Below are 26,407 nucleotides of genomic sequence, written 5' to 3' on the forward strand. Positions count from 1 at the left end.
AGTGAAAGCATGAAACAAGATATTCCACGGAAACAGTAACCAAAAGAGAGCTGGTGTGGTTATATGAATATCAGGCAAAATAGAGTTTAAGACAAAAATTGTTACAATAGCCTGAGAAAGATATTACCTGATGATAAAAGAGTCAACTCACCAGGAAGATATAACAATTATAAACATCTATGCGCCTATCAACAGATCTCAAAATATGTGAAGCAGAGACTCACAGGATTGAAGGGACAAAGAGAGAGTTTCACAATAATACTGGGAGATTTCAACATTCCACTTTCAATAATGGATTGAGCATCTAGATGGAAGGCTGGTAAGGAAATAAAAGACTTGAAAAATGCTATAAACCAACTAGACCTTATAGACATATATAGCACACTCTATCCAATGACAGAATGCACATTCTGCTCAACTGTACATAGGATGTTCTCCAACTTATACCATATGTTCGGGTTACAAAACAAGTCTTAAATTTAAAAAGTAGGGTCTGGCCTGGTGGCGCAATGGTTAAGTGTGCACATTCTGCTTTGGTGGCCTGGGGTTCACTGGTTCGGATCCCGGGTGTGGACTTGGGACCACTTGGCAAGCCATGCTGTGGTAAGTGTCCCACATATAAAGTAGAGGAAGATGGGCACAGATGTTAGCTCAGGGCCAGTCTTCTTCAGCAAAAACACAAGGATTGGCAGCAGATGTTAGCTCAGAACTGATCTTCCTCTAAAAAAAAATTTTTTTTAAGTTTGAAAGCATACAAATTATCTTCTACTACCATAATGAAATGAAAGTAGAACTCAAAAACAAAAGGAAATTCAGAAAATTGACAAATGTGTGAAATATAAACACGACAATCTTAAACAACCAGTAGGTCAAAGAAGAAATCACAAGAGAATTGAGAAATACTTTGAGATGAATGAGACCAAAATACAACATGCCACAATTATGGGGTGCAGAGAAAGCCAAGCTCAGAGGGAGATTTATGGCTGTAAATGCCTACATGAAAAAAGAAGGAGGATCTCAACTAAATAAGCAAATCTTCCAGTTTAAGGAACTCTGAAAAGAAGAGCAAACTAAATCCAAAACATGCAGAAGAATGGAAGTAACAAATATTAGATTGGATATAAACAGAATAAAGAATGGAAAAACTACAAAGGGATTCAATGAAACCCAAAGCTCGTTGTTTGAAAAGACTAACAAAATTGATAAAACTGTTTTTTCTAGATAGACCAAGACAAAAAAAGAAGACTCAAAATACTAAAATCAGTTCAATACTACCAACCTTACAGGGTATTCTTCAGGTTGAAAGAAAATAGTAAGTCAAATATAATGCAAATGTATTACAGGGTTCTAAGATGAACAGAAGTGAAATATGTGGCAAAATGGCACAAAAGGGGGTAGAGAGATTGATGTTATATTGTTTCATATGTAGCTAAAAACTCCATAGCAGAGATCAAAAAAGAAGAATCATAGAAAATACTTAGTGAATCTAAAAGAAAATAAGAAAGGAGAAACAACAGAAGCAACAAAAGAACTGATGGGAAAAAAAGACAAAACCAATAGCCGGAGGGTAGACTTAAGCTGACCCATATAAGAAAAGACATTTAGTGAAAATGGACTGAGCACTGCAATTTAAGACAGAGATGCACATTCAGTACAAGAGACTTCAAGGTAAGAAATATTACCAGAGATAAAGAGGATCATTTTTGAGTGATGGAAAGAAAATACCATGATCAGGAAGATATAACAATAAAAGTAGTGTTTGCACCTAACAACGGGGCCTTACAGGACATGCAGTAAAAACTGAACAAAAGAAGTAGAAAATGTTACAATGATAGTTAGAAGTTTTAATGCAGCTCTGTTGATAATTAATAGAATGAGCTGAAAAATCAGTAGAGATTTATATTTGAACAGCAGTACTAATCAATTTGACCTGACTGACATATATAGGACACTACACTAACAACTGCAGATTATACATTCTTTTCAAGGACACATGGAATATTTACCAACACAGACCATACGCTGGGCCCTAAAACAAGTTTTAATAAGCTGCAAAGTATTAAAATAATGCAGAATATATTTTCTGATCACAAGGTAGAAGTCAATGTAGATCATTAGAGAATTTCCAAACACCTTGAAACCTAAGCAACATACTTCCAAAGAACCAATGGGGGCAAAGGAAAAACTCACAAGGGCAATTAGACAGTGAGTTCAGGGATGGGTGGACTGTAGATAACACAAGAGGATAGACATCATAGAAGCATGGTTACTCAGGGATGACTCTTGTTGTTGGGCTGACACTCAGAAGTGTGTTTATTAAAGTGAGTTTGGGCCTGATGAGCTGATTTTCAGAAGCAAGGGGCTAGGAGTGATTTGGTGATTTGCAAAAGTATGTTCACTGAACAAGTGTCATTGATCAATTAAACAACTTTAAAACCAGTTCTGGTGGCTACTTGTTACCAGGGATACAGAACAATAAGTCTTTTACTAAGTTCGGGAGAACATGTGTATTTTCAATATGAAATTCAGTTTCTTCTACTAACAAAAAATCAGGGGGGTCAGCCCTATGGCATAGTAATTCATTTTGGGAGGCTCTGCTTTGGCAACCCAGGCTTATGGGTTCAGATCCTGGGTGTGGACCTACACTACTCATCAGTCATGCTGTGATAGTGACCCACATATAAAGTAGAGGAATATTGTCACAGATGTTAGCTTGGGCTTATCTTCCTCAAGCAAAAAAAACAAAAATCAGATAAAATTTTTGAAATACTAATTATAATAGCATCAAAAACCATCAAATACTCATGGATACATTTAATGAAAGATTTTAAGACCTCTGACTTCAAAACTATAAGACATTGCCAAGAGAAATTAAATAAGATCTAATAAATGGAGAGATAAATCATGTTCATGGATTTGAGGACTCAATATTATCAAGATACTGTGTGTGTTGAAGAGAGAATTGTAGACCCGTAGAAAGGTCAGCAAGGGGCACACAACATGCCGCAGGATCACCACGGCACCCCACCCCCACCCGAATCCAGGTACATCCTCAATCTGTGCCACCTCTATCTCTACAGGTGGTTTAATAGGGAAGACAGGGACACTACACTCTGGCCACCTCACATCCTGTTGTTGGAAGGTGTTTAGGGCCCAGAGACATGGAGCAGATGCAAAGCATCCCAGGGCCCAGCCTGCTGCTCTGCTTGTCCATAGGCCAAGTCAGACCTGTCAGAGGCAATTTCCTGCAGATATTACATCTCTCTTCAGCCTTCTCTCTATAAGGAGGATGGCTTCATCTCCAATTCAAGACACAGACACTGACTTAGTCCCCAAAAGTACATTTATTCCACAATTTGAGGCCACAGATATAGAAATTCGCTCTCCCTGGCCTCTGCCCACTCCCACCAGACAATTCCCCAGCCTCCACAATCAGATGCTTCTTAGGCCCGTAACACCTTCTGTAGAATCCCCCATCTGGGTTCCCCTAGGCCTTGGAGGCTGGCTGGGATGCCCGTTCACAGCTCAACATGTTCTGTCTCCTGTCGCTTCTCCGCTGCCCCCTTGGCCAGGAGCTCGGTCCAGAAAGCCACTTCCTTGTCTTTCAGCTTCTGGGCTACCTGGGTGGTGACGCCAACCTGCAAGTATGCTTCCTTCTGGTCATACACTGGCCAATGGGGCACCCCCTTGCCACTGGGGTTCCTGGGAACAGAATAAAATACAAATTCCCTAAAGCTACTGTATGGTCACAACAACACTGAGATTTTCAGGAAACTTCTGGCTTCATCTCTGCCAAGAGGCTCCTATGCCTCCAGAGACAGGGAGCTCACCATCTCCTGGGCAGCCTGCCTGTTTTTAGAGAGCTCTTATCTCAGAGGTCACAGGGCCAGAATTTGACCATCAAACAGTATAAGCTACCCCTTTCTGAAGGACATGCCCTACCCCTTCCCATCCCTGCTCCATCTTTGCCACCAGGCTCACCCATTCCGAGCAAAGTTGGCCGCGAATTTCATCACCATCTTGCTGAAGTTGATCTCCTCTTCTGAGGCACCCCCTGTGAGGAAGACAAAAGCCTTTGCTACTCAAAGTGTGGTTCATGGTCCTTCAGCAGCAGCATCACCTGAAGGTTTGTTAGAAATTCAGAATCTGAGCCCTTACTCCAGACCTACTGAGTCAGAAGCTGCATTTTAAGAAGACTCTGGGTAATTTATGTGCACTTTAAGCTTGAGAGTTACTGATCTAGGACAGAGTAAAGGGCTGCAGTCAATCCATAAGTGGCCCGCCTTTGTCTTCTGTGCCCACCTGCCCCGCTCTCCCGCTCCAGGGTGGCAATGCCACATCCCAGGGTTTCCACTGCAGCAACCCTCCTCCTGGGATGCTCTTCTTTGAATTTTTTCACAATCTCCTTCCACCCACCCACATATGCACAGACTTTGAAAACTAACAGAGCTGCAGTGGCCCTAAGGAGTGACCCTACCAGGAAGTGCCCAGAGGCACCTGTGTGTCACAACAGTCCTGAGGTGGGTGACGTGCAAGTCGTCTGTAACTGTTGACAGTTAAGGCATTTAAGGCATTTGTGAAAAGTTTTATTTAAAAGGTCACATTATTAAATATATTAAACTTAATAAGATGATATTTAGATAGATAGACAGATGGATTGATAGATAGTTGAATAGACAGACACATGTTAGCCCTCACTCAATGTCTATTCACCTTCTAATCTTAGTCTCACTCACATGCTGATAAACTCCTGTGACTGGAAGTGAGCGATGTCATTCTAACTCTTGAGCAGGGCCCTACAGGTGTCCTACCACCTGTCACACTGATGCCCTGGTCTGGATCTTTGCAGTGATCATGAATGAGGGCACATGGGTACACATTATCCATCATTCACATTAGAGTAAGAGAAAGATTGGCAACTGTTGTAGTTCACCCTTGTTATGGTGAATTCCAGAAACTGAGACGTGAAAAGGAGGAACTTGCCCAAGGACACTAAACTGAAACTTGAACCCAGATCTCCCATTCCCAAATTTGTAGTCACCAAAGGGCCATCACCTTTTAAAAATGGGGCCCCAAAGAGCGGGAAGAGCTCATCCATGTGGTCCCCTATCACCGTCTTGGGTCTCCTGTCCGATGAGAAGCTTGGGTAGTGCTGAAACTCATACACGTAGGTGGGGGCTCCAGCATCTGAGAAGACATGGATTCATGCACAGTTCATTTTACCAGACACACATTTGGATAATATCAACACTTCTGGGGTCCCTGAGCACTCAGGGAATTGGTGGCACTCCTGGGGCCTGAGGACACAAATACGATATTAACAACAACTGCTATTGTAAGTGCCAACTGTATGCTGGATACTCTTGCCCTGCAGGAAACCTCTGGTTATCAGCATAATAGAGAAACAGAGTTTCGGGAAAGTCATGTGGCTTGCTAAATGACTCATAGCTGCTGGAGGTGGAAGTGGATTTCAGTGGCACCGGGTCAATTCACATAAGCCCCTTTGCCTACTGATGCGTTCACACCCAACAACATCTACGAACATACAATTTATGCTACTATTATTTCATTGATAACAAGCTAGTTTTCATTCCTTTGGGGAATATCTTCAGCCCAATAGATGTATTTTATTCTGCCCAGTTTTGAGTATTTCCAATGTTTTTTCACGATTCTGAGAAGAGTGAAGCAAATCTAAGTTACTGGTCCAAAAGCGTGAATATTTAAATGCAAACACATGCAGAAAGGGAACAATCTGTCTCTTGTGCCTCAGGAAACCATAAACAGCCTTTCCTTTTTCTCTGTCACTTCTTGCCTCCTCCTTGGCCTGGGGAGTGGTAAGCTGGTGGCTGATGAGAGAAGAGGGGGCTGAGGAAGGACAACATTGCCTCTCTCCTCCTCTGCCCTGCCTCCTCCCTCACCTCCCCCTCTCCAAGCCGCAGAGATGTCACTTTTCCTGCGGACGGCTTCACCAGAGCTGCCCATCCCTGCTCCCTCAGGGCTAACTCTTGGGCCACCCGGCCCAGGGAGGTCGGCACTTTGCAACAATTATGATGCCCACAAGTGAGTGGGTGGAGAAATTTTACAACATTTCCCACCTTGCGTGCAGTAACCACTTTGGAAAATGCAGAAAAAAGGAAAATGAACAAAAAGATCACTTATAGTCCTACCGTTCAGAAAAACCTGTCAATATTTTAGCGCATATCCCTTTGATGTATGTAAAATTGGGATAATAGTGTGCCTCTTATTTTGTCATGATTATGATCATTTCTTCACCTCATTAAATATTCACCCACAAAATAATTTGACAAATATGCCATCCCGAAATGAGGAAGTAGAATAATTTGTTTAATTGCCTCCCACACCCCATCATTGCACCCTTGGTTAGGGGAGAGGAGATGTTTGGAAGAAGCAATCCCCTGCTGTTCAGGAATCCACTTGTTAAACAGCTGCTTCCAGGTCAGCAGAGCTCCCTGAAAGGAGGGGGTTCACCTCGCCTCTGCCGCCCAAAAGTTTTAGAGAGGAGCTCAGAACACAGCCATAGAGGAGAGATCTTCTGTGAATGAGAGAACTTATTTTTGGCACAATGCTGCCCAAAAGATATATTGCTTTTTCTCTATTTTTTAACGTTCTGCCTTAAGCCACTGAGATTTGTAAAATTCTTACAATCACAACACATGTCTTCAAAGGAAAATAGGGCACAGATTTGGATAACAATAATTAGGAACAACAAGGACAGCAGAGTGAAAGAGAGCTAGTAATCAAAAACATGCAAAATAAAACAACATCATGTTCTTTTGTATGTGAAAAAGGCTTATGATGTTGGCAGCAATATTTTATTTTTCAATTTGACTATTCCACATTCTTATACACTGGAAACAAATTTTGCAATCTGTATCGAGAACTTTAAAATGCTCCTACAGTCCAGCCTCGGAATTTCACTTCTGAAAACCAATCCTAACAAAATTCCTAGAGACTTTTTAAAGATTTATGCACATAAGATTGAGCATATATTTTTTGAAGCTTCAAAATATAAGCAGTCAGGCTAGATACCTAATAGACAGGAATACTAAAGTAAATTTTATCTGTGAAATAATGAATATTTTCAATGAATTTTTATTGACAGTGAGGAAAGGCTTATAATATAGTGTTCTATGAACAAAACCATAACAAAAAATTAATTTTTCAATTATATGTAAGATATGGAAAGATTATTAGAAGAAAATATATCAAAAATTTATAGCAGGGGGCCAGCCCGGTGGCATGGTGTTTAAGTTCGCCCACTTCGCTGTTGCAGCCCGGGATTCAAGGTTTGGATCCCAGGTGTGGGCCTACACCACCCGTCAGCCATGCTGTGGCAGCATCCCACATACAACATAGAGGAAGATTGGCACAGATGTTAGCTCAGGGTCAATTTTCCTCATGAACGAAAGAATTATAGCAGATACTTCTAGTGGAGAAGTTATGAGTGGTATCGAGTTTCCTCGTTATGTTTTCCTATATTTTGACTACCTTCCACAATGTAAGATTATATATTATTATATATTAATTTTATGTTTAGAGAAGATCTTTTTTATCAAAAAGAGAGCAAGTCAAATATAAAAATGAAAGAACAACGTTGATAAAGTCTGTGCAGTCCTGACAAAAGACCCTGAACTCAAGTCATGAGACATCACATAAAAACACAAGTCTGGTATGGCTAGACCAGCAGACAATGCAGAAAGGGATACCACAAAGCAGACACACAGGAAGAGACAAGACCAAGTTTATGAAAGAACAGATTTGACCACAATGTCCCCGGGCTGAAGAGTTTCATCAGGACCCTTGGGAGGAAGAAGCAGCAACCAGCACCTGTACATTACTGCACTGAGTGCTTGGGCATATAATAGGTCACGTCCAGCTATTTTTAACACTCTTAAAACATCCCGAATTTATAAACCTCCAGCACAGTTAGAGAGAGAGGTCTGGACCAGAGAACCATTTCCTGACTTGCAGACTAGGTGAAAGAAGCCTCCTAGAAAATGGAAGGTCCTGTGAAGACCTCAAAAAGGTACCCAGGAGGGAGACATCCTCTCTAGGCGAGCTCATCCACCGTGACCTCACACCCCACCCACACAGCCTTGCGTCAATGTGGAAGGTCCTGTGGTGGACCCAGGACACACCACGAAGAACAAAAGCCAGCTGTAGGCATTAACATTCTCCAGAACAACTGCCCCCATACCTTCCATTTCTTAGTCTTTTCAACTTTCTTGGTCCCAAAACCAGCCCCCCAAAACCCTGCCACAGCACCAATCCTATGCTTGGTTTCACTCTATCCCCAGCTCCACTGGTTAAGAAATTAGTTTGCAGATAGCTCTGACCTTGGAAACATTCCAAAACACATCTTCCAAGATTTCCCTTCTAGCCACAGCTTCAGGTGAGGAGTTCCTGTAGCAGGTGCTGTTGGTGCTTCACTAGATCCCCAACTTCTGAACATGTCAGGCTGACTTCCACCTTAAGGTCTGTAGCCCTTAGCTGGAGGTCTTTGGCCAACAGAGACCTCTGTGCCATGTGTGTAGCAGGTCAAAGCACCAGAGAATTAACAACCCTTTGGGGACAGATTTCAACCAATGACACGTGGGAGTTGGAGGATAAATACCCAGCTCTCATGCTGCTCACTCAGGATAACCCTGAGAATGTTTTACGCAGGTTTCCCAGAGCTCCCTGCTCCAGTGTCCATGGTGGATACTTGCTTGATGGGGCAGCATGGATTGGCTTCCTTCTCCTTCCCATGCCACAACTCCATTCCTCTACTGCTGTCTTCTGGGATCATCTCCAAAATAAATTACTTGCATTCCTATCCTTTTCCTAGAGTCGGCTTCTGGCAGAAACCAAAATACGACAATGTCTCACCCCAGGCTGTATGGAATTGAGCTTGGAGACCCTCAGAAATTTCCACATATCTATCTATGCTGAGGGGTGGGCAAGTCAGACAGCAAAGCTGGTGGGTTTGGTCTCCCTTTTCTGTCCAATCCCTGGAACTCACCTCTGTGATAACGGGCCACAGTCACAGTTGGGACACCAAACACAACATCTGCCATCAAGTCCAGGAACAGATCTTTCTTTTTGACAGGGTCATTGGTCCCTCCTAAATACTTCTCAATGGCCACTGGAGTCAGTTCCTCAGGGATGTTCTGAAATGGATCAAGAGTCAATGGATCAAGAGTTTACCTGGTGAACAACAGCTTTTCCAACCAGTGAGGAAGGCTTATGTTAATTGTGAACCTCCCAAGCCCTGTGCAACCACCTCTTACCCTGGGTGGTGAGGTGAGAAAGGCAGAAAAGTGGGGACAGAACCCTCTGGCCCCAGTCTTCATTGTGTCATTTAAGTGGGCTGTGATTTGGGTCAAGCCCCTCCCCTCTTTGGGTCTCAGCCAGTTGCTGTTGATTCCCTAGACACTTACAACGATCGGGTAGGACTTCCACAAGAGTGATGTGGCCTTCTTCTGGTCCAGCTTGCCTTCAGAGAGTGGGTAGCCCAGGATCTGTTAAAACAATGGTTCATTAAGCAATTGGGGACCATTGGGAATTAGCAAGAAGAACCAAACTAACCCACTGTCCAAACCAACGCAGGCTGAAGGTCACCTTGTCACGTCTTGACAGTCAGAATCTTTGATGAGTTGGGCAAAATCAATGAATCAAATGAACTTATATCCAGAAACTCAAGAAATGCAAACAGGATAAGTTAAATGCTAAGAAAAACTGTCCCAGGCCTTGGCAGTATGTATGTGTACATATATGTCAGGCTAGAGTCCTCACAATGGCCATCGACACAAACAAGGAGAGTTTAAGCCAGGGTAGTGTGGAAGTGGAGGGCTCTGGGCAGAGGACACAGGGCTCACAAATACCCTCCCTAACTCAGCTGACTGAGGAAGCCCCAAATCCTGCCATGCTGGCTTTGGTCCTTCATTGTAACCTCTGAAATTGTTCTGAAGTGAGAAATGCAGAACTCTGCACATAGCAACTCCATCCAAACCTCTGCACTAAGGGACTTGACCAAACTCTAACACAAATCCTAGTGCCTTAAGGCCCTGTCTTTAGAATGATGCAGCTTCCCTTAAAATGCCTGCCTGAGAAAGCTCCCTGCTGCCAGGAGAATTTACTGCTTGTTCCAGCTCAAACCTGCTGATGGGTGAATAGCTCCCTGAACCCCCTCTTAGAGCATTTACTTGGTTTTGCCAGAGAGAAAGTAGGGTGGGGTGAGGGCAAAAGCCGTAAAGGGGCACATTTGTATGATGACCCACAGAAATTAGACTTTTGGTGGTAAACACGATAAAGTCTACATAGAAGTTGAAATATAACGCTACAAACCTGAAATTTATCTAATGTTATAAAACAATATTACCTCAATGAAAAAAAATATTTCCAATTAAATAATGACAAAATGCTTTCTTACCTCACACATAGACAGAAAAGAAAGCTTGTGATTACAAATCCTTTCTCTGCCTTTGAGAGGTTAATCTACCACTCCAAACTGTTTCCTCAAGGACCTGAGAGCCATCTCTGAATTCACACTTCAGGGATGACTTCTGCTCTCTCTCAGGCCCTGTGGGAGCGTAAAGATCTAACTTCTTAGGGCACCTTCCTCCAAACTATGCCACTGCCGTAGACCATAAGGACAAGAGAGTTTGTTGCTCCTCTGTGTAGGTGCCTATTAACAAATCCAGGTGGCCAGTCACATGGACAAACCCCCACACCCGCCCAACAGTCTTTCCTTGAGCACAGCCAGCCTTTAAATAGGCTCCAGCCTTTATTTTCAGGGACTTGAGTTCAGTTCACGCTGGATTCTTTTCCCTGCTGCAGTGCTATAACTGAATAAAACCTGTCCTCACCACCTACACTCCTGTCAGCTTTATCTTAGAAAGAAGGGAAATCCCTTCCGAGCTTTCAGCAGTCATGTTAACTCAAGAGGAAGCGAGTTCCTCTGAATCTTTGCAGTTAGATGACCAGGAGCGTGTGTGGGGCTTATGGAGAAACCACGAAGGGACCAAGCCCAAGGGGAGAGGCTGCAGGGACCCAGGCCTCACACTCCGTCAGCTCTGAGCTCCTTCCATTTCCAGGCCTCGGTTTTCTCATCTGTCCTGTGATTGTCTCTACAGGCCCCACAGCATCGACATTCGGGATTCTTGGATTGGAGCACAATCAGAGAGTGTCTGGGGAGAGGGGTCCCCAGGGCCACACACCCAGGTGACAGCTGGGCCACCACTGAGAAGGTTTCCATGGAGGTGTCAACTTGTGCGAAGGGGACAGCTGTCCTGGACCCCAAGGGGGATCTGGAGAAGGAGGAGCTCCTGTGACCTGAGATGGGAGAGGTGATGTGAAGGGCAGGGGAGGTGAGTCTAAGAGACCAGCACATTCTCACCGTTGGAAGAAACCAGCCGAACTCTTGCTTATTGATTCCGACGATGTAGGGAACAGTGTTGAACTTCTTTTCAGCCAGAATCTCCTCAGGCATCTTTGGCAGCAGCACTCCATCAACCACAGTGGGCAGGAAGGGGTAGCTCTGGGAAAGAGGGAGCATAGTGTGTGCACTTCTCGTCTCAAGGAAACACCTTCCTCCTCATCTCCACCTGTCTGAGCACAAGGCCAGCACCACAGACCTGCGTGCCCATGGCAGTGACCACAGAACTGAGGGTCCCATCAAAGGAGGCGAAGTCTGTGTGACCCCAGAGGACAGCACTTTGACCAAGGGCTAGAGAAGGTAAGGTGATGGGGTCAAGTCTCTCACAAATGAGAATATATATGCATAACATCCATATTTACATATATTTATGTGTATATATTGAAGTATTTAGATGTATACACATACATAAATATTTAAATATATTTCAATTTGAACTGTATGTATATCTATGTGTGTCTCTCTCTACAGTCAGTCCTCATTATTCGTGGTGGTTTAGGTCTGTAAGTGACCGTGAACTCTGAATTGGCAAACACTGAGCCACTGCTCCCAGGGGAAGTACGGGCTCAGGTTCCTGCAAGCCTCTGGTCACATTTTCATCAACTGTGTTTTATTTGTGTTTAAAAAGGTCTTATGTAATATACATTTATTATACATAATTAGTGATCTGTAGTTCTTATTTATAATAAAGCATCAGCCGAGAAGGGCTCCACATTTTCCAGGCCCTGGGTAATGGGACTATAATTTCCTTGTGCTTCAGCCTTGTGACAGTGCTGTCCACTATGAGTTTATCATCATCATCTCATGAATCCACAAATGTAGCCGTTTTTCCACAGCTTCATCACACCCCAGGGATGATACTTTAGCCTTTCCAGAGGGGCTCACGGCAAATTTCCTCCTCCTTTTTCTGGGTGGGCTGCAGGGTTGATCCATTAACACTGAACACACAGCTGACAGTGCTGTGACCCACGCCTGAATGAAGCTCGTCAAACACATTCATTTTCTCCCATGTTGGGCAAATCACGGCGTTATTGTGCTTAGGAACACCAGGCAGCCCCTCAGCACTATGCTTGGGACCATTTTAAACAGAGAAACCACCAAGACAAAGCACAAAAATGTGAAAAATGTGGGACTAAATAGACCACGTTAATAGTCTGAGACATGAAACAAGAAGACAGAGTGTTGCCTTGTTTGATCTCAGGTGGGAACATAGTGTCATCACGTGACTCACACTTTCTGCCCCTTTTTGCATGTCCGTGAATGACCATAGAAGTGCCCCGAGTATTCATTTTGGGTAACAAATAAATTTCAGTGAGTAGGTGAATTCACAAATACAGAATTCATGATCAATGACAATTGACTGTATCTATATTTAAACACAAGCTATTCTTGATAAGTGATTTGCTTCAAGGAGGCAGTGAGCTCCTCATCACTCCAGGTGTCTAAACTGAGGCTTGACTCCCTATCAGAGAGGAACAGCAGGAGTAAAAGAATCAGGGATGGGCTCACATTGGGTCTTTATTTTTGTTTTACCTTTGATGAAAAATATTTTCAAGGTCACAGATCCCACAGAGCCTGACTCACATGTCACCACCTGGGAAGGTGATTCTGGGTACAGGTATGTTCCATAGTTGGTCACAGAAGTTGTTAAAAGGGTGGGTTTTGGAGCCAGAATATTTGGATGTGAAACCTGGCTCTGCCACCTACTAGCTAAGAACCTGGGAAAATAATTTCACCTGTTTGTGCCTCAGTTTCCTCACCTATCAGATGGGTTGTTGTGGGGATTGAATGATAGAACACATGCAAAATGCTCAGCACAGTACCTGGTATGTGGAAAGAGCTGGATAAACATTAGATATTATGCATGAGCTGTGGTGTTACAGATCCTGTGCATAGACTCCACCCCCACGTGCCGTATTTCCAGCTCCATCCATTATGTGTCATATTCCCCCCTGGACAACCCCAGGCTTTGAGACCCTGTGACTCCAAGGACCTGTGTCTGCTCCACAAGGGCCAATGACGATGGGCCAGTTCTGGCTGCACAGGAGAAGCTCTGTCAAGTGATCTGACTCAGCAGGACAAGAGCACACATCCTAATGCAATATGGCTGACAACAGGGACAAAGGATCTGGGTGCCACCACTGCTCTCTTCGAAAGGCTGTGCAGTTCAGAAAGGGCTGCTGTGGGAAGCCGCCTAGAGGAGCAGCTCCTTCTGGAAGGAAGACACAGGAGAGGCCACATGGGGTGGTGCCTGCCATCTGCAGTGGGACTGGGGAGTGAACAGTATTCCAAACAGTGGGAATGGCATGAGCACAGTGACCGAGGTGTCAGTGTGTAGCACTAATCCCAGGAACCTCAGACCCTGGGAGCCCTGGGCTTGGAGGAAGGCTGTGGGACGTGGACAGAGAGAGAGCAGATGGTGCGGCAACTTTCTGCACCATGTCTGGCACAGAGCACAGACTCAGATATGCTTTGAAGGATAACTCCATGGAGGTGAGGGGACTTGTCTCATAAAGAGGGTCAGCCTTTTAAGAAGGGGTGACATACCCTGACCTGGGCCCACAAGTGTAAGTCTGGCTGCACCATGGGGCATGGGAGTGAGAGGGAGAGCAGAGGTGGAAGATCGTGAAAGTCCAGGAGACAGACCACGAGGGCCCAAACGGAACAGCGTCCAGCACGGGCTGATGCAACAGTAGGAATGGCAGTGTGGCCAATGCCTAGAGTGGCTACTGGTGGCTGCCCTCCATGGGGCTCCTGTATCCCCTGGCTCAGGGCAGAAACCCAGCAGCCTGCTTCACCCCTTCTCCTTTTCTTACGCCCCACATCCTGTCCATTAGCACATCCTGTTAGATGTTACTTCAAAAATATCCAGGCACCAAGCGCTTCTCACCACTCCCTCTGCTGTGGGCTAGTCTAAGCCACCATGATCCCTTGCCTGGATTGTTGCAGCCCAGGGGCCCTCCAGCTGCTGTCCCTGCATCTGCTCTGCCCCTTCCCCACCTTCCATTTAACACAGCCGTCAATGAGCCCTTTGTAACATCCAAGGTCACTCCCTCCTCTGTTCAGAACCCCCCCAAGACTTCCAGTCACACTCGGAATCAAAATCCAAGTCCTTCAAAGGACCAACCCCCACCTCCCACTCCCTTTTCAGCCTCAGTCCTGTTCCTCTCTGCCCTCCACTCCGTCCACACTGGCCTCCTGCCTCATGGCTTTTGCACTTGCTCTTCCCTCTGCCTGGAACACTTCTCCTCCCATATTCCTGACAGCTGGCTTCCTCTCCTCCTCCAGAAGTGGGCTCAAATGTCACCTTCTCATGGACATTCCTGACCATGCCATATAAATTCAAACCACTGGCAAACTCTAGCCTCCTTTCCCCATTACCTTTCCACTCTAAGGCTGATCATCATCACACACAGTACGTATTGAATTTGTCTACTTATTGACTCTTCCTTCACTCCAGAAGGGCAGGTCATTAGTTCTCTTTTGCCTGTTTAGCTGCTATATACTCACCTCCTGAATCACGTGCTGGCACATAGTGAGTGCTAATTAAATCGTTGCTGAATGACTGAGCGAATCTCTTTTAATCCTCACCACACCTTTTAAACTAAGCGCTACCATCCCCAGGGAGAGGCAGAGAGGACAGGAATGTGAGATGTTGCAGAGGTAATGCCATTGAAATCTCGAAACATGTTAGAAGGCAGGAGGGGAGGAAGAAGGAGTATGGGGAGGATGCTGTTCAAGTTTCTTCATGGCTGGGAGCAGGGTGGTTCCTCAGGACTAAGATTCTTGGCTCCCTTCCTGATGGCCCTGCAGACAGTGCAGCTTGCACAGCTAACCAACCCTGCAGCCTCCAGGAGAAGATCTGGGCTCCTCAGTGAAGGCTCCTGAAGAAACCCCTTACCCAGTTATCTCCATCTCCCCCAGTGGACATTTCTATTCCAACTGTCTCTAAAGGGGGCATTTTTGGAAGCAGGAAATATAAACAAGAAGGGGAGATGTAGGTTGGGTGGAGTGAACACAGAGTTGATGACTGGGAGCACAGGACTGGGAGTAAGGGGAATGGGTTCCAGTCTGGTCCTCCTGGCTGTGTTATCCAGACAAGTCACTTCCTCTCTGGGCCCCAGGAATATAAACAGAAGGAATTACTATGACTCCACAGGCCGACCTTGAAAGTTGTCAAGACTTAAAACCTGTAATTGAGAAACCAAAGGTCCTTACCTCTCTAGGGTCTCCATGGAAATCAAGGGTGAAAAATTTCTGTGAAGACAAAGGCAGAGGATGTGGGTGAGAAGGCTTCCTGGAGAAAAGCTGGACGCTGGCAGACCTGGGTATGAGAAAAGGCTGTAGGTGTAGGACAGGGGAAGGGGCTCTGGAGAGCATGTCTGTGGTGGTGCCTGCCCCGCCCTCCATCCATTTCCCCTCTTGTTTCCCCAGGCAACAACACCCCCTTTTTCCATTGGGGGACCTCCTTCTTCCCCACTTTCAGTCCATGAATCCAGGCCTCTACATGTGACCTGAGGTACCCCATCTCCCTGACCACAGAGATTAGTTCAGGGATGAGCACATGCCCATGTCAGTCCAATAGAATTTACCCCAAGACATTTAAGTGAATTATTGGGAAAGAAGGTTTCCAAGCAGATAAAATGTAAGTCTAGAGTGCTCTTCTTGTCTTTAACCTCCCCAGGGGACAAACCTGCCTGAGAATGAAGCCAACACTGAAAGATAAAAAGCTGTGGGACAGAGATGGATTCTTAATAGTACAATACATGCATCTGGATTCAGCCATGCCTGAAGCCATCTACTCCAGAACTGTAGTTTAGTTTTCAGTTAGTTACCTGAAGATTCTGTTACAACACATTTCTTTTTCTGCTCAAGGCATTTTGAGATGAGTTTTCTCTTCTTGCATTAGAAAGTCCTCACTCCTACAAGCTCGCGGGAATTCACTGCACTCTACACTTTTCTTTATTGTGTGTTCACCAAGACTGCACTGATGAGAGTTAAGGGGTCTGACTAGCATGCAAGTAAGTGATCATTAAGGATCACTCTATTATGGATTATAGCAGAACGACCCAGGGGTGTATGTTGGGGTGTGGGGGGGTGCACAGTGTGTTTCTGTGTGCTTGTGTGTTTATTTTAGGTAAATGGATAATCATGGAAACACTTCCTCACGATGTCAGGAAATCTCACAAGGATAGTACGGGATCTTAAGTTCTCTGGGTTTTCTCAAAGTCACCAACTCTCCTCTTAAAACCGGGTCCTCTTGAGCCACGTGGCGAATTGCTGAGATAAATTTTCCTCTTTCCAGACATCAGAAGACTGTTGTGCTTTGATTCGTTGAACACATTGGTCACCTCATTTGAGCCAGAGAAACAAGGATCCAAGACCCAAGGCCACACTGGAGTCAACCCATGGGAACAGAGCAGAGTCCAGTGCTAGAGGCCTGTCCTGGGGCTTCCAGGAGTATCCTCAAGAGCCCAGGGTCCAGACAGAGGGGCCAGGGTCTTACGCGACTCCTGGGCTCACATTCACATCCTTCCTCCACAAAGGGAATGGTCGTCACTGGCCCTAAATGCTGCATTCCCTGGGTGTTTCTCCTTGTGATGACCCACTGCCATAGCCATCCATCAATCCTCAAATGTCACCTTCTCTATGAAGTATCCCTACTGACTATATTGAATGCTTCTCCTCTCTATACTCCCGCTACACTTAACCCAAGAAGTCTACGGTGTGTTTCTCCTGAATAATTTCGTGTGAGCAGGGACTGTATCCAATTCATGTCTGCATCACCTTCCCTTTTACACTTGCTCCCATTTGGCTAGTTTGGATGGATGGATGGATGGATGGGTGGGTGGATGGACGGAGTTGGTCAATACCTGGAGTATAGATAAATAGGACGGTTAAGTGGCTAGATTGATGAAAACTAGCAGGTATGTGATAAGTGGGTCATGGGTTTTAGAAGGATGGATGATGGATTAAAGATATGTGGTGGCTGCATAATGCATGATGATAGATAACAGAAAAGAGAAAATTACAGATGGATTGATATTAGATTGATGAAAGCATATCGATGAATTGGATGGGTTGGTGAATAATAAGATGATGAAAGGATGGATGAATGGATGGTTGGTTGGTGGAACGGATGAATGGGTTGACGTATGGTTATTCTGGAATCACAATTGAGGTGAGTCTCAGAAAATCTAGAAAATTGGGGAACCACTGGGTTATAATTGAGCTACTTTCTAAATTAGCCAAGATGAACTGTGACAACATTCCTGAAAATCTTCCTTAATATCTGCATGCCCAAAATTCAGGATGGTAGTTTCCTCTGGGAATATGTAATGCCTAATTTCTTAAAAATATATCTGCAAACAAGAATGGCAAAACAGTAAGTTTTGACAGAACTGGGGGATTATTACACAATTGGTCCTTGTGTTATTTTTTGCCTTGGTAATATTTGAGATATTTCATAATAAAACAGAAAAAAAGAAATTTCTTATTCAGATGCAGAGGCTGACACTGCTCCTGAGAGATAAGACATTGTTCCAGGTATATTTTCTTGGGTGAGAGGACAGCTGAAATGACAAAGCCTGACTCAGGGTTTACAGGGTGGAGAGCTTGGGCAGACAGGAGAATGGAGCACATACCATCTTCAGCGATGTCTCCAGGAGCTCGTCCTCTGTCTTCTGGCGCAGGCAGTGAACAATCACAGCCGAGGTGGTAGTTTTACACCCACTGAAGACGGCAATTTTCTGCAGAGATCACAGACAATAGCAGAATTCAAGAGTCATGTCCCTTCGCTCAGTCAATAAAGAGGTGTTCCATCCAAACCTCAATTTCTAAAGACAGCAGGGGTGGCAGAAAATGCTCTAGACCAGCGGATGTGGGTCCTGGTTCCAGTCATGACACTTACACAGCCTCTATTTCTGTTATCTTATCTCTGTTAGAACGGGCACAATGATCTCAGAGCTGAACATCTAAGCAGGGGCAGCAGGAGTGGGGCTAAGAGCATGGAGTCCAGAATCACTCTGTCCTGTTACAAATCCGAGCTCATCCATTTACTAGACGTTTGCACTCAGGCAAGACACTTACAAAGTGACCAGAGGAGAAGAGGCAGATGGAGAGGAGGCAGGCTCCACGATGGCGGGGCCATGGAGAGTGTGCACGGCTCCCCAGAGCCTCGTACAGTGTCTGACACAGAATCACAGATCAGTGTGTATTTGTTGAATAAATAAAAAGTCAAGTCAAGAAGGGGAGGAGAAGACAGTGAGAGAAAGAGGAAAAGTAGGAGAGAATGAGAGAGAGAGAAAGAGCAAGAATAAAAGTCTCAGATACACTTAATTTTGCCAATTTCTGATTCCTGTTTGATAGTCAAATCCAGCCCCATCTCTGCCACTTGTTTCTCTTAAATACATTGCATGTCCTGACTTCAGCCTGGTCAAGGGGGCTTGTGTTTTTTACAACCAATGAATTCTGAAAAAACACACTCAAAGATTCTAAAGTTCCTGTTGTCTTCCTTTCTTCTCCTACTTTCCAACCCCTTTAAATCTGGTTTCTGCCCCCACCACTCCATGAAACCAGCTCTCACAGCCCTACGTAAACACCCCACATCACCGACTCCAGCGGGCCCTCCTCAGCTGAGCCTCCTGTGGCTCACTCTTCCTTGGCTTCCTAACAGTCTCCAGATAAAGACAAAGTCCTCACCAGGGTCCTGTGCAGCATGGCCCCTGCAATGTCCCCATCCTCAGCTCACTCCAGGTTCCCTCTGCTCCTTCTGCTCTGGCCATATCAGCCTTTCTCATTCTCTCTCACTAGAGATGCTTGCTCCTACCACAGTTCATTTGCATGTACTGTTCCCTTTCCAGAATATTCTTTTCTCACCAAGTAAATTACTGCTCATCCCTCTGATCTCAACTCACTGATAATTTTTCCAGGAAGTCTTTCCTGATAACCGCCCCCTACTCATGGACTAACTGCTCCTTTGGATTCTGTTACGACATCAGGTCCTCTACTTTATTGCTCTTGTCACAGTTGACATTCTCTAATTTGTGTGATTATGTAATCATTAATCTGTCTACTCCATTAGAAGATGCTTCTAGTGGTTTCTAGGTGTCTGGCTATATCAAAATTATTTGTTGAGTGAATGATTGAATAAATGAATTAATCCCCAGGAATGGACCCCAGGCATAAGGCCCTAAGAAAGGAACCATATGAGACTCCTTGCTACAAGTGAGTTTATCAGATCTGAGACCCTGAGAGAGACAACACACGGTGAGAGTCCACTGCCCACTGGCTGGCCCAGCAACCCACCTTGGCACACTTTGGGAAGTGTGGTCTGTGGACAGTGCTCTTAGCTGGCAGTCCAGTATCATGAGCTTGAGGCCCAGCTCTGCCCCCATGACTCTCTGACCTTGACCAGCTGCTTCCATACCCTCCCCCAGGTTACGCAGCTGGATAACTGGGAGGTTGAGTGAGGTATCTCTTTGCCCTTCCCAGTCAGCCATCCTCTCTTCTGTGATTCCTTGTGGACGTCAGCTGGATCCCATGGCAACAAAGGCCTCTGAAGACTCCAGGAGAGCAGAGCTAAGGGTGCAGGGGTGTCCCAGTGTGAGACCCACCTGAGCTGCGGCCTTTGAGTCCTTCTTGCACACAGCAGTAGTGAGGGCCACGCCACTCTCAGAGATGGCCCGGTGGAAGAGGTTCTTGGCCAGTGGAGATAACATCTGGGAGGAAAGTGGAGATGAAGAGAGTTTATGCTCATGGGAGGGGTCTTCAGGAGCTGCCCCCATCCACAGCTCCGCCCTGGCCCCACCTCTGGACACCCTGGGGCTCAGTGGACATGACAGGTCCTTGCCTGGCCTGGCATGTTCCCCAGGCTGATTCTGGCATCTGGCTACTCAAAGAAAACCTCCCTCAGCTGGAGGGAGCCGGGAGCACAGAGTGAGGGACAGAACAGAAAGTGTGTGGCACACGCTGATTGTAATAATCAAAAATATCTGATACATGTTAGGAAATTCCTAGCAGTAATTCAAAGGCAAAATTCTGATTCTGCATTTTCACTACTTAGAACATATCCTAGGGAAAAGGATCGTGGAGGCACATGCGATGTTTTTCTTCTTTTTTGTCAGGAAAATTTTCACTCATCTGCGCAAATCTTCCTCTATTTTTTGTACGTGGGATGTTGCCACTGCATGGCCTGATGAGCAGTGTGCAGTCTGCACCCAGGATTTGTACCTGTGAACCCCGGGCTGATCAAGCGGAATGCACAAACTTAACCACTACACTCCCTGGTCTGCCCACACACAATTTTTAAGAATGCTCATACTGCTTATAAGAGTAAAAATTGGAAACAATTGAAGGTTCCAATATTTTGACATTGGGTAAGCAAGCTATTTTTCATTCTTACGATGGTATACTATGTGACATTGAAAAATAAAATTATGCAAGAGTATTTAATGATTAGCGGCAAATTGATGGTATATTTTAACCTCAATGAAGGGTTTTTTTCTTTAATAAATCCTATATAGATAGACAGATGATAGATAGGTAGATAGATAGATAGATAGATAGACTGATAGATGATAGATTGATAGAATGAGTCATGGAAAAAAGTGTAGAAAAATGCCCATGGTATGTATCCCTGGAATGAGACTGTGGGTGAATTTTTCCTTCTCTGGGGTTATCCGGGCTTTTCCTTTTTCTCCACTGTATAAAATATGAAAACAGTTTCCTCGGCATATTGAATTATGAAAACAATACGTGTTTTAAAAGTTAGCTAACAGTGCTGACCCTCTGCTCTGCTGTGAGGCAGCTGGAGGGGTCCTTACAGCTTCCAGCACCTTCTAATGTAGTTTTCCATCTTTGCTTCCCCCAGCCCCATTCCCCACACAAGGCTCCCATGTCATGCCTGTGTCCCACATCCCCAGTCCCATCCCTCCCCCTGACTCCTCCTCCCTCTTACCCGCTTCCCTCAGCCCAGCTCCATCCCTCATCCAGACACTGCTGCCTTCCCTCTTGGGCATGGACTAGACTTCAGACCACCTAAGAGGAGGCCCCTGACCTGTTCTAGTGCTTGTGTCCCCTGACACGTAGATCTGACTACAAGCCAAATCATGACACTCTGTCCAAATCTCATAGCTGAATCCTCTTATTCATAATTTATACCCACACCTACTTCCCAGGAGAAGTGAGGTGAATCCTAATGCGAAAATCATTAGGAAGGAGAGAAAGGGGTCAATCAAGTGAGAAGAGAGGAATGTCCTTGTTTCAGCTGTAACTGGAGATTCTTATGGACCTAGGATGCTAAGCTGAGCTCTGGAGCTTCCTGGGGGCCAAGGAGAGCTTGGCCATTAGTTCTCCACCATCTGATGCTGTGCAGAGTAGCATTAGCCTTGAATCCAGGTCTTGTAAGCAAAGGTGCCCCAGGCTAGACTGGCTAGGCTACAAGGGGTCCCATCAGGAGCCACATCAGGGCCAGCATCACTTACAAGAACAGAGACACTTTCACCTCCTGCTGACTCTCCAAAGATGGTCACAGAGCCTGGGTTTCCTCCAAAGTTGGCAATGTTTTCCTGGACCCATTTCAGTGCGGCCACCTGGTCCAGGTGACCCCAGTTTCCTGGGCTGTGTTCGTCCCCTGTGCTGTGAGTAAGAGAACAGAGTGAGCTGGGAGCAGAGATGTCATGGCAGGGCTCTCAGGACCACAGATGGGGTTGTGGGCTCTAGGTGAGCTTTCTGAAATGAGACAGGGCTTCCATAGCCCTGACACAGGGCTATTCATCTGCCTTCCTTCCTGTAGCATTGTTTTGTTGTGGGTTGTACATTCCTTTATCCGGTATCTGTTTATTGAGCATCAGCTATGTCCAAATGCGGTTCTAAGAGCCAGGAGCTCATCTGAGAACAAAACAGGCAAACCTCTGACTACACAGAGCTCACACTATGGATCATAAACAAATAAAGGATAAGCATAGAATATGAGGTCAAGTACTGAAAGTGCTTTCAGGAAAAATAAAACCTGGTAAGGGAAATGGCAGAGGTGGGGCAGTGGGATCCTATTTGAGATCACATGACCAGGGATGGCCTCTTTGGGGCTGTGGCATTTGAGTAGAGAAGTGAATGAGTGAGCACAGAGCCTTGCAAATATCCAAAGAAGGGAATTCCAGGTGGAAGAAACTGCCAGTGCAAAGGCCCCGTGGTCCAGTGAGCAAAGTGTGAGTGTAGGACATGTAGCTAGAGAGAGCCCTGTGGCCCTTGGTAAGGACTGGATGCCATTGTAAGTAATGTGGGAAGTCACTGCAAGAGAAAGACATGATTCCGTTTATGTGTTAAGTGATCACTCTGGCTACTGTGCGGATCAGAGAATAAAAGGAGCAGTTATACAAGCAGGAGATTATTACAATGATTCCAACAAGACACACAGAGGGCTTAGACTGGAGTGGATGCAAGGGAGGAGGTTAGACTTGGCTGGATTCTGAATGAATCTTAAAGGTGCAGCCAAGAGGATTTTCTAGTCCACTGGATGTGGTGTGAGAAAAAGAGAAGAGTCAACGCTGACCACAAGGCCTTTATCCTGAGCAAGCAGAAGGATGCAGCTGCAGCAGCTGAGCAGGAGGCGCTGTGGGAAAAGTGGGAGTGTTTTTGGGGGAGGGGCAGTGGGAATCAAGGCTTTAGTTTGTCCCGGTGAAGTGTGAGGTGCCCTTTGATGTCCAGTGGAGACAGCAGGAGGTAGAGGAGGTGGTTAGTGATGTGCATCTGGGTTTCGAGAGAGAATTTGGGGCCCAAAATAGAGAGCTGTGATATTGCTCCCTGAGGTAGCTCAGGGCAGCAGTCCAGATGGAGAAGGAGACACATGGAGGCCCAAGGACGGAGAGGAGGAGGGCCCAGTGAAGGGTCCAGAAGGAGCAGTCCGTGAGGTAGGAGGTGGCCGGGAGCCAAAAGCAGGAAGCTTTTCAAAAACATGTGAGTGACCATGAGTGGATGCTGCCCAAACTGTGTATGGTTGTTTTCAAGGTTGGGCTAATTGGTGACCTTGAGCAGAGCAGTTTGGTGGTGTCATCAAGATGAACACCTCACTAGTGTGGGTAGAGTAGAGATGGGAGGAGAGGAAGCAGGGAGAGCTAATATAACAGTTTCCCTGTAATGCGGAGCGGAGTAATGGCCCCTGGGTGAAACAGAGGAGGAATCTCAAAGAAGGCAATGCATCCTGAGTCATGACTTGCCTGCGATAACCCTTCTCTACCTCCATAGGTCTTTCCAGTGAGTAGCCCACCTGCCACCCCCCCCCCACGCCACAAGGCCACCCATCAGCCATCTCAGGTTCAGAGGTCCTGAGGCTGATGCATTCAGAAAAGGCTCTCAAGAACCCTATGCTGCAGGGAACCTGCTTCTGGTTCCATGGAGATGCGATGGAGAAGACTCTAGCCTTGACTCATGAATGTGCCAAATGCAGAAGGAAACGGGATGAGAGGACTTGCCATTCCCTGGGAGGGTTGTCCCTCGAGATCATATGCTCTCACAACTTCCCAGCTCCAGCCACCCATTCTCTCACCCACACCATTCACTGAGCTCCCATCAAGAGTCTGCCCCTCCCTCACTTTCCCATAAGGTAAGATGTGTCAACTTCTAACTGCTGTGCAGCATGCTGTCACTTTAGAGGTTGCAATGTGCTGGGGCAGCACAGATGAAAAGAACATGAGTATTTCAGAGAACGTGACATTTGAGTTATCCAGCCCTGGCGGTCTAGCGCTTAAGATTCAGTACTCTCACCGTTGTGGCTCAGGCTTATTTCCGAGGCTGGTAACCGCACCCCGAGTCTGTCAGTTGTCAAACTGTGGTGGCTGAGTATTACTGTGATGCTGAAAGCTATGCCACCAGCACTTCAAACACGAGCAGGGTCACTCATGGTGGACAGGTTTCAGTGGAGCTTCCAGACCAAGACAGACTTGGAGGAAGGACCTGGCTACCCACTTCCAAAAAAATTGCCATGAAAACACTGTGAAACAGTGATGGAGCATTGTCTGATCTAGCGCCAGAAGATGAGAGGATGGCACAGAAGGACCAGGCAGAGTTCTGCTCTGCTGTACGTGGTGGCTAGGAGTCTGAATTGAATCAATGACACTAACAACAAACCTTTGAGCTGAGCCTTGCAAGATGAATAAAAGTTTGTTGGGTCAAATAGGCATTCCAGGCAGAGGGAACAGCACATGCAAAAGCTTAGAAGCAAGTGGACCAATGTGGCTGGGGAATGAGAAAGTAGATGGAGCGTAGTTGTGAAGGGCCTTGGGTGCCTCACTAGGGAATTTAGCAAAGATCCTCCTGGGGGCTGACCTGACAAGAGCTGAGTCCTAGTACGCTGGCTCTGGGGGACAGTGTGCAGTGAGGAAGTCCAATATCTTACCTGAAAAATCCCCAAATGCCCAGGCGGTACTGAATGGTCACCACCACCACATTTTCATAGGCAGAGAGGGGCAGCCCATCATAGGTCGATGCTCCGCCTACCACCAGACCACCTCCGTGGATCCACACCATCACCTGGACAGGGAGGAAGCCAAATTACTGGTTACAGGAAGCAGATCTGAGAAGGACTTCAAGAGGTTGCCTACTTTGCTCTCCTACCTCTTAGCGATGACTCAAGGAGGCCGTTACCCAAAGTTCACCAGTCCACAGTAAAGTTGGAGCAGGCGGTCATTCTTCTTCCCCATTCTCCTAGCTGGGGCCCAGGCCACCAACCCATTCAATGCATCCTCATTTCCCCTGCGTGTCCCCCAGCCTCAGTGCCACCCCTTCCCAGGGATCTTCCTGCTGAGAACACCATCATGGGAAAAGCCAAGGCTTAGGGTGTCATCTTCTTCCCAACACTTCTGTCATCCTCATGCCTGGACCCCTCCCTCAGCTCAGCATACTCGGCACGCCACAGCCCTTGTACTTCAGCTTCATCTTAGTTATCTCTTAGGCAGTGAGTTAAACTTCTCCTATGTGTAAATGATTCTCTCAAGAGGAGCACATGTCCCCAGTGGCATGTCTTCCTAATATGCCTTCCCTCTGCCTCCACCTGAGTCTTCTCCATCCCCAAATCCCACTTATACTCCAAAGCCCAGCCTAAAAGCCACCTCCTCCAAGAAGTCTTCAATCACTTGACATAATGATCTAAGAATCTACTATGTCCTGGGGACTTTGATAAGAACTGAGGATCAGGGTGGGCACAGTTCATGACTCATGATTCCTGCGCATCATGCCAGGTGAGTCCCGGGAGATGGCTGGCTGCTCACACCCCTCCCTTATCCACCCCAGGGATCCCCTACTTTTCCAGAAGCCCCTTCCCCAGACTCCAGCCTGAGTCTGGAAGCCTGCCCATCTCTGGGCCTCCCTTTACTCAGGAAATGCTGACTCATTGGGTCATCAGCCCATGCCAAAGACAACTAGGGAGGAAAATTAGCAAGAACAAAATCTCAGATGTTTGGCCAAAGACAAAACAAAGTGCTTCCTGGATTGACCCAGGTTCTGTCCCCACACATCCCTCACAGGACACCTTCCAAGACTGATCTGCATGTTGAGGTAACACCGCACACAGGCTCGATTTCCTAGTCTGTATCAAAGAGCACTGGTTTGAAGATCAGAAGACTTGAACGAACTCTTATCCTGCCACCCCTATTGTGTGACCTCGCCTTCCCCTCTCTAGGCCTCAATTTGTCTATCTGTAAAGGAAGGATTGGGTTGTTGGCTTATCTCTAAGGTTCTTTTCAATTCTAACATTATTGGAAATTATGTCTTATCTGCTCTCTGTGTCAGATTCTTAACCTATCATCCAAGAGCAATCATTCTTCCTCTTTGTTAGTGTAAGAGAACTCGGAAAAATCGAAATGCACATTACAGAGATGTAACAAACTCCCCCAAAGATCCTATGTCTGTCACTAGAGGAAAATGGGGTTGAAAGGAAGTACAATATGCCACTGCAAAATATGCCATTTTGGTATA

At 45.9% G+C, this 26,407-nt stretch overlaps 1 protein-coding gene across 2 annotated transcripts in view; it reads right to left on the reverse strand.

Moving 5' to 3' along the window:
- Positions 1–3,325: 3,325 nt before the first annotated feature.
- Positions 3,326–26,407, reverse strand: part of LOC103567207 (liver carboxylesterase-like) — a 31,358-nt gene continuing 8,276 nt past the window's right edge. For both annotated transcript variants that reach the window (XM_070613670.1, XM_070613671.1), the window contains 11 exons: positions 24,831–24,964; positions 21,922–22,075; positions 20,053–20,157; positions 18,082–18,186; positions 15,656–15,694; positions 11,399–11,539; positions 9,441–9,521; positions 9,023–9,170; positions 5,056–5,187; positions 3,982–4,054; positions 3,326–3,702 (listed from right to left, as the gene is read on the reverse strand). In XM_070613670.1, coding sequence (XP_070469771.1) covers positions 3,519–3,702; positions 3,982–4,054; positions 5,056–5,187; positions 9,023–9,170; positions 9,441–9,521; positions 11,399–11,539; positions 15,656–15,694; positions 18,082–18,186; positions 20,053–20,157; positions 21,922–22,075; positions 24,831–24,964 — 1,296 coding nt within the window. In that variant the 3' untranslated portion in view covers positions 3,326–3,518. The remainder of the gene's footprint in view (positions 3,703–3,981; positions 4,055–5,055; positions 5,188–9,022; positions 9,171–9,440; positions 9,522–11,398; positions 11,540–15,655; positions 15,695–18,081; positions 18,187–20,052; positions 20,158–21,921; positions 22,076–24,830; positions 24,965–26,407) is intronic.

Source organism: Equus przewalskii, chromosome 3 (assembly GCF_037783145.1).
Source record: "Equus przewalskii isolate Varuska chromosome 3, EquPr2, whole genome shotgun sequence".
NCBI lineage: Eukaryota > Metazoa > Chordata > Mammalia > Perissodactyla > Equidae > Equus > Equus przewalskii.